At 46.1% G+C, this 13906-nt stretch overlaps 1 protein-coding gene across 1 annotated transcript in view; it reads left to right on the top strand.

Moving 5' to 3' along the window:
* Positions 1–539: 539 nt before the first annotated feature.
* The window catches only part of C2CD3 (C2 calcium dependent domain containing 3), a 66215-nt gene continuing 52848 nt past the window's right edge, over positions 540–13906 (top strand). The window contains exons 1-11 of the mRNA XM_018568775.1: positions 540–632; positions 2253–2522; positions 3628–3785; positions 4758–4933; positions 6425–6648; positions 8621–8739; positions 8823–8966; positions 9460–9578; positions 9673–9831; positions 11049–11190; positions 13800–13897. Coding sequence (XP_018424277.1) covers positions 596–632; positions 2253–2522; positions 3628–3785; positions 4758–4933; positions 6425–6648; positions 8621–8739; positions 8823–8966; positions 9460–9578; positions 9673–9831; positions 11049–11190; positions 13800–13897 — 1646 coding nt within the window. The 5' untranslated portion in view covers positions 540–595. The remainder of the gene's footprint in view (positions 633–2252; positions 2523–3627; positions 3786–4757; positions 4934–6424; positions 6649–8620; positions 8740–8822; positions 8967–9459; positions 9579–9672; positions 9832–11048; positions 11191–13799; positions 13898–13906) is intronic.

Below are 13906 nucleotides of genomic sequence, written 5' to 3'. Positions count from 1 at the left end.
AGATGGAGAGAGCTATGGTAGAGATGGTAGTCATACCACTGCTAGTTATTGAAGATTGATAGTCAGTGGAAGACTAGTTATGAGTTATTACATCACTGAACATTATGAGAGGACTGGTAGTTATGATAGGAGTGGTAGTAGGTTATGATAGAACTGGTAGTTATGATAGGAGTGGTAGTAGGTTATGATAGGAGTGGTAGTAGGTTATGATAGGGCTGGTAGTTATGATAGGACTGGTAGTAGGTTATGATAGGACGGGTAGTAAGTTGTGATAGGGATGGTAGTAGGTCATGATAGAAGTGGTAGTGATGATTGGTAGTTCTACTAGGATTGGCTTTGTGGGAACAGACCGGAGAGGGAGGGAAGGGGGATGGGGGGATTGTAGCGGTGAAGTTGTCACTCAGCATCTTCCAAACACGATGACGTCACTCCACTAACTGTCACTCCCAACATCCCCTGCGAACAGCGGCGCCCCGGGCGTTGATTGGATTGTGGGGCAGGAAGCGGAAGTACCGTCTTCTGGTTGCCGGGAGACCAGGGAGAAGCTTCCGTGTGTTGGCGGCTGGCAGAGAGGGATGAGAGCGGAGCGTAGAGGATGAAGAGCCGGGGGGAGAAGAGCCGGAGGAAGAGAGGTACACCTGAGGGGGAAACGTCCTTCCATCTTAATTCACATAAATGCTCGTCCCCTGGCTGCCAGCTCCGTGTTCTGGCTTCAGCGATGTCAGGAATGCTGACTTCACTGGCTGCATGCTTGCTCCCGCTCAATCATTCAGTATCATAGATTGTTAGACCCCCTTCCACCGACTTGCTCCTTTAGAGACCTCATGTGATACCCGGTGCTTCCGGGTATGGAGGAGCATGTGACCTCCTCAGGCCGGAGTGGCCAATCATCTGAGACAAACACGGTCACATGATGAAGAGGTCATCCCTGTGTAAGCTCGGACATGAAGTCTACACATGGTGGCTCTGATGTAGATGGGGAAGGCGAGTATCAGCGGTATAATGCTGTCTGAGGGCCCCTAAGCATGCACAAAGTCCTTGATGACCATTCTGGCTTTGCAGCATGCCATGGCAATAATGGGGGGAGTAGTTAAGCACTCAGAGGATGGGGGTATACCTATGACAGGGTGTTATTTGCGTATAGGCAGTGTTCTGTAAGAGGAGATTCACTCCAGGGGAATGTAAACACTTGCATATTGTCACTGAAAGTTGTACAATGTTATATTTCAATTGGTCTTGTCTCCGCCCTCTCCTGTAATAAAGACCGGTCACTGCTGCTCTGTCTTCTTGCACAGGGCGACTGGTCTTGTCTCTGCCCCCTCCTGTAATAAAGACCAGTCATTGCTGGGTCCCTCCCTCAGTTCTGCTCTCTGTACAGCACATTGATGATATCAATACTTTTCCAAGGTCCTATCTGGGTTTGCAATGGTGTTTATTGCACACAAAGTGGATTTATATTCCTTGTGGCTATCAAGGAATATATTTATTTATTCTTACTGGAGTTCAGCTTAAATATGGAATTCCGGAGCCATACTGTCCAGTCCACGAGCCAGCAGGATTTTTTTTAGGAGGCAGCCAATAGGGAAAGCCTCAAAAGTTAGGAGCCAGCATTGGCTACCTTGGATTAGTTAAGCCCTGGCTTAAATGGCAGGAAGTCTTGGGTTGAGCACATCAATCTCACCATGGGAGTCCGTAGGACAATGGTTCTCAACCTTTCTAGGGCCGGGACCCCTTGGTAACATTTGCCAAGTTGTGGTGACCCCCAACCGTACAATTTAGGGAATCACCAATACTAGTATCTGTGTGGGCTAACAGGCTATGCGGGCTCTCAGGTGGCTAGTGGGACTCTCTGGTGGCATCCAGTGCGGCCCCTGTGGTGCCCAGTGTGGGCTCTGTGGTGATCAAGCACTCACCTCCCCTCTCTCCTGCCTGCTCCCCTCTCTCTGATCCTCTCCGGCCGGTGCTGCTGCAGCGCTATCTAGGAGAGCTGACACTGCTGCGCTAGGAGGAGGCTGAGGAGCCTCTTACCTAGAGCAGCACAAGGCATGTAGGGACCCACTTTTGGGTCACGACCCACAGGTGGAGAACCACTGCCCTAGGAGAAGAATAGGGAGTATCAGTACATTCCTGGCTCAGGGGGGAGCTGTAGTCTGGAATGGGGTGTATTGTGGGGCACACAGAGTACTTGAGTCTTGGGATCTGTCGGCTTCTTATTAGCACATGTCTGTAATTGTGTTTTTTCTTTTCTGCAGGAACAACAGATGTTTCCCCATCCACCAGCCTCCCTCCTCTGGTAGAGGGCCAGCTCCGCTGCTTTCTTCGGGTGACTGTTGGGAAGATCCTTTGGACTGTGCCGAGACCTCCGCCCTTTGTCCTGGTGAGGCTCCGGTGGTGGGGAGAGACTTCTGAAGGAACCATCTTCCACCCCAGGGACACCTCACAGACTGAGCAGAAGACGGTGAAGACCACGACTCGCTATGCTGTCCGCTGTGGCCCCAAACAATTCACGTCATATCTCACAGGTAATTACTGCAGACTGTGTGTTTTGTGTTTTTTAAGAATCTGCCATTAGCACAGCTGAAAGGGTATCACTTGAACTCCAAACATTTGGCACAACTTAAATAAAAGCCTAAAGTTCAATATGAAGCTACTATTTTTCTTTTTTTTTTTAAGAGCATTGTATATGAATTTCCTTTTATATATGGAATGTGTGTCATTAATTTGATGGGAAGTCATTGATACCTAGATGCCCAGGCAAGCAGCATCAGCGTCTATTACTAATTTGCATATCTAAATAATAATAAGGACATATGTGGCTTTCATTTGGTACATTGCACATCTAGTTTTCTTTATTGTAGGCTAACAAATACCCCAAATTGTAAAAAAGTTTTTAATGTAATTTTATTTGGCAGCTACAGTATTAAACAGTGTGATGAAGTGATCAAATTAATCAGGAACCACATTTACTGATTCCCAAGGAAGGGAAGTGGGGCAGGGGAGGAAGGCGCAGGCAAGAGGGCCAGGGGCCAAGTCCATACTAGATTTGGCTAGATCACTAAAGTAAGGGGGAGGGGTCAGCAGGGTTCATGCAGTTCGATTCTTTTCTGTGGAGCAAATGAGAGGAAACGGCGTGACAGTTTGAAAATGTTATCCATACATACTATTCAGACACAAACGCCTCTCTCGGATCATTATCATCAGCAGGTAGCTCTTCCATTCTCATGATATTGTTCATTGTGTCCACCCACAGCGTTAAAGGTGGGTTAGTACTGGTTGACTGGTACTGGTTTCATACATGGCAACCCACCTTGTATGAAAATAGATGCCCCGGTTTTCTCCGCATTTCCAGCTGGTGTCCTCATCACTGCATCAGGTAAAATTTGACCCAATAAAAATGGATCTTTATACCAACAAGTCACGATTTTGCGGCACTTTTCTTGGTAGTAACTTAAAACTGAGGCTTCATGTGTGAAGATAAAAGATTTACGGGAGGATGTTCATTAACATATCTCATGGCCGTATTAATATCAACCTTTGGAACTTGGCAGTGTTCTTCATTTTCCAGCAGTGTGTGAAATACATCATTCACAGCAGTTTAATCTCCTAATATGTTTGTCCATCCTACAGATATGGGGGCGCTTGTCTTAGAGGTGATGACTAAACTGGACCACCTCCCACTCAGTCGCGCCCAGATCAACGGGATATCACGGCTCAGCCCAACGCATCCAATCAGTGGCTTCTTCACTCTCGTCTCCCCGGCATCTGAGAAACTGGGAGAGCTCCAGGTGAGAAGGGGAGGAAGGGGTGATCTCAGCAGGGGGTCCAAATCCTGCCCACTGTGGTTGTGTCTAGACACACTCTTTAGAGTAGAACTATAGGCTACAATGTTATGTAACAATTAAAGTTAATGCCTTGAACTGTCTTTGCTCAGATAACATTTACTATAGAGTGGCAAATTCTACTTTAAAAAATTCCATCTGCAGCCTATTTCTTCACCTTCCTTTAGTGTGGTAATGACACTTCCACATCCTCCCTGAATACCCTGTTGTCACTGTTTTCCTTCCACTGAGCTAGCTGAGACTACATAGTGATGTGGTGGCCTAATGTAGTCTTCTTCTGCAGAGCCACAGATCCTCCCCCTATTCCTTACAACATGCCAAACCTCGCTTTATCTTGCCCTGCACATTATTAGCTGCCCAGCACATGCAGATCACTCCAGGCAGACCATGGCCACTGTTACTTTTCTTTTTTATAATCTCCACTTACCTTGTTCACTGCGTCCAGTGGATCTAGTGTTGTCCTGCTGGAATCTGGTGGGTTCGGGTCCAATGCCATCATCAGGGGGCTGGCTGTCTCTTCCAGGTTCTTGCACTTTCCCCCTGATGATGCGCATGCACAATGGCAAGTCATCAGAAGGCCAACTGAAAGAACCATGAATAGACAACGGGCCCCTAGATTATGCGTAGCGGCACATGCATTGTAGAGTACCCCGAGTTCTCCTGTGATGCATGACCTCAGTATCCAAGTAGGCTGCAGGTGAATAGGGTGTAATTTTCTCCTAGGAAGTGCTGGAAGGGGGTCCAGTTAGAAGAGGTAGGAGGGCAATGAGGTAACGTGGGTGGATAGGTCTGCTTTAAGGTTTAAAAACCATTGCAGCAAGTAATAAGATTTACACTTCTGGATTACAAATTATTTACAGCTTAAAACATTATCCTTTCCCTGTAATAGAAGAATGTGCTTTGGTTTCTGTTTATCAGGTGTCTGTGGCTCTGGAGCCCCTGTGTGAAACATACGACAGCAACAGTTCCGTCCCTAATACAGATGTCAGCCAGGACGCTGGACTCTCCGGATGTCAGTCTAAGCCACACAGTAAATTAAGTGTGAACCCCAGAGGCCGGCGGGACTCTGAAACCAGCAGAGCTTCCACTCCCAGGTAATCGGGATACTTTACAGCATTGCTGGACAGTGTTATCCATTTGTAGAATTGGGAAAGCATAAGAGAGAAGTGAAGTCAGCACTGAATTTAAAAGGTCCCAAGACAGCCTGGGCCTCTTCCTTGGTTCTTTGGAAAACTTTCAGTGCTATTGGAATGTGCAACTGAGCATGCTCCCAGCACAAGACAGCAGCACATGCCAAATGTATAAGTGTGGCAGCACAGCGTAAGGTCCATGTGGCCCCATAGGGCACCACCATACTACCACATATATGCGTATGGCTGGGGTTAAAGGGTCAAGGGGTTAAAGCAGCCATTTGAGGCCCCTGTTCATGGTCTCCTTTTTTATTTTCTCTAATTTGCAATGCTTTTTAATAAAAGGTGTACAACTTCATCTTTATACAGTAGTGAATCTGACATTCAACAAACATTCACTGCAGTTGGATCTTCCTGGTGCATGTGTTTTTAACCCTTTTTTAACCCTAGATGTAAGTACTATGTCAGTGGCATTGTCGCCCCTGTAAACGGACTGCAGGCTGCTGCTACTTTGTTGGTTTACTCTCATTGAGCTGACTCCCAGCTTCATTCTGGAAGCGATCACTTTCAGCAACCCTGCAGCACCACCTGTGAATGTTTGGTGAATATCAAAAACAGCAAAAAGTTTCCAGGCACACTCACCAGCCAGCATGCAAAAAAAACTTTGGTTTACCGCTAAGGTTAAAATCCAGAGGTTTAGATACACGTCTTCTGCAGAAAATGTGAAAGCCGCACAGCCACGTCAAAGCACCTCCATATAGTGCGGTCCTAACTCTAAACTATGAGAGTCTCCATCTTGGAGCACATGGGGCAAAAGATGAAATTGGGTGCAGGTTTGTCAGGAGGAAGTCCAACCTCCCTTAAAGGCACAGGTACGCACAAGGGACCCCGCACATCTCAACAGCAGCTGAGACCACCCATGCGTCACTGCACCGAATCAGTCAAGCAAAACAAATGGCAAACGCACTCATCAATTCTCAGCTGCCGTTGTGATGTGCGGGGTCCCTTGTGCGTACCTGTGCTTTAAGGAAGGTTGGGCTTCCTCCTGATAAACCTGCACCCAATTTAATATTTTGCCCAATGTGCTCCAAGATGGAGATTCTCATAGTTTTTAGAGTTAGGACCGCACTATATGCAGGTGCCTTGACGCGGCTGTGCGGCTTTCACATTCTCTGCAGAAGACGTGTAACTAAACCTTTGTTTTTAACCTTAGCGGTTAGACAAGTTTTTTTTTTTTGCATGCTGGCTGGTGAGTGTGCTGGGAAACTTTTTGCTGTTTTACTGTTTGAAGCCCTTCCGTGTGCACCTTGCTGTAAAGCTGGTAACGAATTGATGAGTGCGTTTGCCATTTGTTTTGCTTGTTTGGTGAATATGACATTATTTATGAGTACACAATGGGCCTTTAAAGTATCTTTAATCCACAACACTAAAATATATTCTTATCTTATGTTGTAGAGGCCGAGATCACTTGTATTTTAAGGAAAATGCAGAACCCCACCTTGACCCTCTGAAAGAACCACAAGATCATTCAAACCAAAAAGATGTTTATGTTTCTGACATCCACACATACAAGGAGAACATGACTTCAGCGCACATTGCTCAGGAGAGATTCACTGCTGATCGGCCCAAAGAGGTGTCCGGAGTCCCCTCTACACCAGCTGCTAAGGACCTGCTGGCAGGTGAGGACTGCTGCTGTTAAGGGCTGATACCAGCACAGCAACCTACCAAATTATTCCTTCTTTCACAAAGATTTAATTCAAGTTTGCACTGATCACATTTTGAAATGATTAGCTGGGTTTTCCTTTCCATAAAACATGTTTCATTCTATAGCAATGTGCCTTTGAATTTGGTAGAGAATTGACTACTCCAGGAGAAGTCTGTTCTCTAGCACAGTCCTCTCCCTCCTTGCACATCATAGCCCTCTCCTCTTTTGGGAGTGTCTGATTACTGTCTGTTCTGGCCCAGCTCCTCTGCTGCTCCCCTCACTTACCTACATACATTTTGATGTCGTTGCTGGGGAAGAAGAAAAGGAGAATACTATAGAGAATCAGTTCAGTGACAGCTCTGGGGCTGCTGACATCACATCTAAGATGGAGGCACCCTGCAGCAGTCTTAGGGTTTTTAAATGTCTGCACAAGGTAAGCTTTTACAGGTACATATCATACCTAAGGTAGGTTACATTTGCATTGAATCGTATGGAAAGATTTCAGTTGAAATGAATGGACTGGTCGCTGGGTCTCTTTATGACGCATTCATTTTTTTGTTGATCCACCTCCAAATCTCTGAGCAATAGGTCCCACCCATTATAGGTGATTGTAGACTTTGGGCAAAGTCTGTAGTCACAAATTCCCATACTCTTGCTGTTGTTTACATTGAGATATAAGCTTTTTTACTCCCCTCCCCAACAAGTCACCTCTCCTACTTCTTCTGTTCAATTCCTCTACTATTGGCTGCAGTAACACTAGCACAGTGTGTGCCCGATGACTGGCTGCACCAACCGTGAAGGAGAGATGGTGTTGTCTATCAGAAACTTGAGATCGAGTACATACTAGGAAAACAGTACTTGAACAATTCCAGTAATAGGGGAGCTCAGTAGCCTTTTCTGGTATTCGACACGAGGGGACTGACAAAGTACAGGTTCTTGCAGTATGAGGGATTTCCACCATCCCTGCTTGATTCTTTATTCTATATCAGTCTTTCTCAGCCAGAGTTCTGTGGAACCCTAGGGTTCCTTCAGAGGTTCCTTGACTAACCTCTAATGCAGCCTTTCTCAACCAGGGTGCCTTCTGGCTTCTTTAGGGGTGCCTCGAAATGTTCGCCAGCACATTGGAAAAGAATAACTCTAATCCAGAATGGTGGGATCCATTCAAAAAAAGTTCTCCTCTGTCCAGGCCTGCTTCGCCTCCCGCCGTCTGCCATGATGCCACAGCTGTGGCTCCTAATATTAAAGGGGGGGCTCCGATGTGAAAGGGGGGTTTTTGATTTAAAAGGAGGGTGGGCTCTGGTGTGAAGGGAGGGCACCTGATTTTGAAGGGAGGAATTCGATGTTATGGGAGAACCTCATCTTTTTGTGTTTTTGTATGGGGTCTCCCCTAAAAATCCATACCAGACCCCCATCTTGGATAAGGGTTACTCCAGATTTTGGAGGAGCAACACGTTGCTTTTTTTAACATATATTTTCCTTCTCTGCCTACCACCAAGGTAAGGGGGTTTGTCTCCACTGTCCATCAATATAGGGGGCATTTCTTGACCCCATCACCAATGTAAGGGGGCCCTTCTCCACTGACCATTATTGTAGTAGCGATTTCTCCACCCACCACCAATGTAGGGGACCCTTCTCCACTGACCATCAATGTAGGAGGCATTTCTCCACCCACCAACAATGTACCGAGCCCCTTCTCCACTAACCATAAATATAGGGGGCATTTCTCCACCCACCAACAGTGTACCGGGCCCCTTCTCCACTCACCATCAATATAGGAGGCATTTCTCTACTCACCATCAATGTAGGAGGCATTTCTCCATTGGCCACCAATGAAAGGTGACATTACTGTTTTCACTGTCTGCTTTGGGTCATTCTTTTTCACGGTTATATAAAGCATGGTGTCATGATTATATCTATAACCTAATGCTCACGCTCCTGTACTGCAGATATAAGGTCTTATCCATACAAGACCTTAAGGTCCGGCTGCAAATTCCTGCAGCAAGAATCTGTGAATACTTGCTGCTGGGATCACATGTGGCTCCTGACAGCTGTGGCCGCACAGCCTGTACAAGGCAATGACGGACCCATAAGTGCTGCAGCTAGCTGTCCATGTTCAGATGTAATCACACCTAGAGAAATTACCTGCAGTTAGTTGATGACCCCTCGACACAAGCTGAGTGGCCACATCTGTCCAGAGCCACCCAGGACTCTGCGGGCTGGCCACGCCTCGGCACTCTGCGGGCTGGCCCCCGACTCGGCACTCTGTGGGCTGGACCCGCCTCTTGGGAGGAGGTATGCAAATATCTCAGTGCCTTGATGGATGGGTGTCAGTCTGGAAAAGTGGGCATTGCTAGACAGGCTGCATTAGCATGCAGACCACCTATTTAACGCCCATATGTGATGCTGAGACTCCATGATTGAAAGAACTGAAATCCATTGAATGAAAGGGGAGGACCAGGGACAGTCAGGCTGTGGAGGAAAGGGCTAGAGGATGCTGTATGTCTTCGAGCCAGGAAGTGAGGCGGGCTCTATCTGACTTGCTGCAGTTTCTAATGCACATTGTGAGAAGCTCCCAGAGTGCAGTGAAATCAGAGTAAGCAATTTCAGTCCAGCAGAGGAGCCGGTACCATTGTGCAAGACTGAAGGGAAGGCCGGAGTTCAGCTTTAGATAGAGAAATGCACATCAGTAACAAGGCTGGATGAAAGTTAGTCTAACCGTCTATCCCTTTTAGCTACTCCTTTATTCTCTGTGTACTATTCATAATTGTGTTCCTTTTCTTTATCAGTTCTCTTACAGCAAGGAAGCAAACTGAGAGACGCCATGGCTGAATCTGCTATGAGACTGGATCCTAGCATGGACATGGAGCCATTAGATAAAGAGAATTACACTTCACAGGCTGTAAGGTGAGTACAATGCGGCTCACTCCTTCCAATGTTTATGATGTTTGATGATCATGTGACTACAAATATCTTGTGTGCTTTGTGCATTCGTTTGCAGGGCTGCCCTGGATTTCCCTCCACCTCATATTCACCAAAACCTCCGAAATTTACCTAAGCCTTCTGCACCGAAAGATATAATCCTGCACCCGACAGACCAGACTTTCTCTGAATTAGATGTTCCTAATGATACCAGAGCCATAGAGCTATTGCTGGGCAGGTAGGTGTACCTACAATACCATGCTAACATTCAAATATAGGGCTTTCCTACAAAGCAATGGGTTAATACTGATCCCTTTGCTGCCGATCTCCGCTGTGTTCATGCACAACCCTGGCTGAAACATCTTCATAATATGGGGTCAGATACCTGGTTCCACCCCCATGCTCTGTGAATCCTTCTGCCGGCACCTATGTCAATGTTTTGTCTTATAATGATGTAGGGGCCATTAGTAGGAATCGCACGGGAAACAAGAAATCTCGCACTACTGGAAGGGTGCCCGATGCTTAAGATGTTTTAGCGGCATGAAAGATCAGCTGCAAGGAGACCACAGGCAACAGTACTGGTTATAATAAGGATTTAATTGACATAATGCACAGTGCAGCAGTAAAGGAAGATGGTACGGATATATACTGTAAAAGGAGTTTAAAGCCCAACTGCAGCCAGAACTTTTTTTGGGGTTGAAAAGGGTGATAACTAGGGATGCACCCATACCGAGTAATGCTCCGATACTTTCCCCGATACCTGAACTTCCGGTCAGCGGAAAAGTTCCTCTGACCGGCAGTGCCGTAGGGAAACATGGAGCCAGCTTACATCTGATCAGGAAGCTGAGCGGCGAGTGATGACCCGACCCCCGGCTTCCTGTTTGGATGGACAGCCGTTTTCCCCGCCAATCAGCATGGAGTCGGCTTCCTGGCCAAGCTGGGAGGCGGGTCATTACTTGCCGCCCGTTTTCCTGATTTGCCGGGTAGCCAGCTCCATGCTGATTGGCTGGGAAGCTGGTTTCCCGGCTAATCACAATGAAGCCAGCCAAGCAACATGGAGCCAGCTTCCTGGGCAATCAGGAAGCCGGGCAGTATGTCATTGCTCACCGCCCGGCTTCCTGATTGCCCGGGAAGCCGGCTCAATGTCAGCGGAAGCACCGCTATCGGCGAGTACCGAAAGCAAAGCAGCGGTACTCGATACCGAAACAAACAGTATCGGCGCATCCCTGACCTTTGCCCAGTTTTTGTATGGAGACTTTCCCTCACTTCCTGTGTTATGTCCGGCACAGGAAGCAAAGAGATATCTCCTTACTATGAGCACAGACAATAATATGAATCCAAGAGAGGTTCTAACCCATTCACACTCGGCCCTACCTTAATGTTGTTTGCCTTTACAAAGGGCCATGTGATAGAATTTGCCGTATCCCCACTGATTGGTTTGTCTCACAATCTCAGCACCCCGATATCCCTGGGCCAGTACTGGGATGGGACAGGATCGCCCCCAGAATCCATTGCAGGAAGTGAATTCTACGAGAGTGAACTGAATGATCCTCAGTACGACCAGAGTCTGTTGGAGAACCTATTTTATTCGGTTCCGGTAAGCACTATGAAGATGATTTTCCATATTCCTCGGGGTTGGCGATTGCTTGGTATGTTTTCTCTATGTCCAGTTATGATGAGTCTGATTGGACCCGGAAGGTCACATGTGTAAGTCGTAGGCTGGACACGGTTGTTACTGCACTTGAAGCTGAACTCCAGGAAAACGGCTAAATACGTATATAGTAACTTAGTTCCTGGAGCACGCTGTATATAGGAGCATCCAGTCCTAAAAGCCACTTAACTCTGGCACCCACCACAGCCCTGCTGGCAGGACAGGAGACCTGATTTTATTCTCTGCTACATTTAAGAATCAATTACATGTCGTCATCCCCCAGCCTGTGACTGGACAGTAAAGTAGAAGCAGCAGACTGATGAGCTTATCTTTCTATCACTCTGCTCTTTCCTCCTATCAGCAAGAAGCACAGCTGACTGACCTCTTGTGTTGCTTCTCTGTCTGAGCTCAACTGTACAGGGGATGGGAAAAGCTGATATTCAGAGGCACGAGGGACCTTGCCTGTCGGGTTGCTTTCGTTGCTAAAACCGTGCCAGATCTCATACAGCATGCAAAAGATCTGCTGTTGGCATCATTGGTGGGCTGGCGCAGAAGTAGCCAGGCACTGATGACATCTATATTTAACCACCTACCGGTCAGACGGTATCTTCCTTTATGCGGGTGGACGTTTTAAAACTCATTTTAAACAGCTGGCAATGGCTCTTCACATATAAGCGTTCAGGCAGCTGTAGAGCCCCACCAATCGCTTCCAGCATGGCGGCTCTGTTAACAGGGATCAGAGGGAGATCAGCACACAATCTCCCGCTGATCACTTCCCCCTTCAGCTGTCATTTCTCTGGCTTCTGTAGCCGGAGAAAAGCTGGTGAAGCATATCTCTGCTTCATCAGCTTCTTTGGGGGTCCCTAGGTGGCATTAGAGGTCTTAAAGACCCCTGATGTCTCCATAAAGAGGACCTGTAAATGTAAATTTGTTATCACATAGGGGGCTTCTAAGCCCCGTAAACAATAAAGTTAAGTGTACAAAAAAAAAAAAAAGTAAGTTATAATAAAAAAAACACAAACTTTATATTAAACTCCCTTGCCCCCATGTACACACTGAAACATGCGTTTGCTGCGCCTACATGCGAAAGCGATGATTGCGCCCATTATTCCGCACATGTTACGTATCACCGCGAATGTCCGAGGGTGAGCAATAATTTTAGTGCCATCAATCATTGATAACACTAAACTGATGAGCGGTAAAAGCTTTTAAAGCGTCGCCTATGGCTAATTTTGGGTATGGTAGTGTTTTGGTTTTTTTGCGGTTCCGCGGGCACACATTACATAGTTACATAGTATTTGAGGTTGAATAAAGACATAAGTCCATCAAGTCCAACCTATTAGGATCTCATTCTAGGAGTACCTGTACCCCCGTATATTACCTGTACCCCTGTCTATGACGGTCCCTTAAGAAATCGTCCAAACCTTTCTTGAACAATTCCACATTATTTGCTGAAATCACCGCCTGTGGCAGTGAGTTCCAGACCCTAACTGATCTTACTGTGAAGAACCCCCTTCGCCCCTTGTGCTGGAATTTTTCTCCACCAATTTTAGGTGATGGCCTCTAGTTTTTGTAATGGAGTTAATTTTAAACAGTTTATCGCTAATGTTGCTACCACCATTGAACATTTTGTACATGGAAATCATATCCCCCCTTAATCTCCTCACCTCCAATGTGAACATGTTTAAATTTAGTAGCCTCGTCTCGTAGCTCTGGTCCTCCATACCCCTAATTAGTTTGGTTGCCCTCCGCTGGACTTTTTCCAACTCAAGGACATCTTTTCTTAGTACTGGTGACCAGAACTGGACCGCGTACTCCAGATGAGGTCGAACCAATGATCTACATTATTTTACGGGTTGCCATGTTTGGTGTCTATCTACCTGACGTGACCCCGTCTTACATTTTATTAAAAAAATTGGGTAATAGTAATGTTTTTAAGACATAATGTTTTGGTATTTTTTCCAAATTTTTGCTACTTTTTGCTTTTATATAGTAAAAAATAAAAGCCCCCAGTGGTGATTAAATACCACCAAAAGAAAGCTCTATCTGTCCCCAAAAAAATGGTATAAAATTTATTTCACTACAGCGTTGTATAATGGAATAAATGTCAAAGTACCGCAGCGCTGAATACTGAAAAATGGCCGGGACAAGAAGGGGGTTTAACACCCTGGGCTTCAATTGGTTAAATTGGCGGATTTATGGAAGGGGGGGCGGGGGTGAAAAGGTCCTTTTTAGAATATATGAAGAGTGAATAGGAGGAGGCAAGTAATAATAACTTTTTTTTAATTTTACATGTCATTAATGGTGGCAGTTTCATATAATGGTGGGAGGTGGGTGGTCTGCTATGAGTACAGGATTGTAAGCTCCTTGAGGGTAGGGAATGATGTGAATGTGCAACTATGTTAAGTGCTGTGTAAATTGTCGGCACTATATAAATACCTGTAATAAATAAATAAAATTTGTGTATGCATATCTGCCTAGAGTTGAGCTTTTAAGTTACAATATACAATTATAAATGATCTTTTCTAACACTGCTTTTTTTTTTTACCTGGAAGAAAATACTTGATGATTTTAGCAGTGATGAACAGTCCAGATCAGTGACTAAAGGATCCAAAAACCGACCAGTGGAAGATGAAGAGCAAAACCTGAAGCAGTCTAAAGC

Source organism: Nanorana parkeri, unplaced genomic scaffold (genome assembly GCF_000935625.1).
Source record: "Nanorana parkeri isolate BGI_ZX_2015 unplaced genomic scaffold, ASM93562v1 scaffold1242, whole genome shotgun sequence".
Classification (NCBI taxonomy): domain Eukaryota; kingdom Metazoa; phylum Chordata; class Amphibia; order Anura; family Dicroglossidae; genus Nanorana; species Nanorana parkeri.
This window is presented reverse-complemented; position numbering and strand designations above follow the sequence as displayed.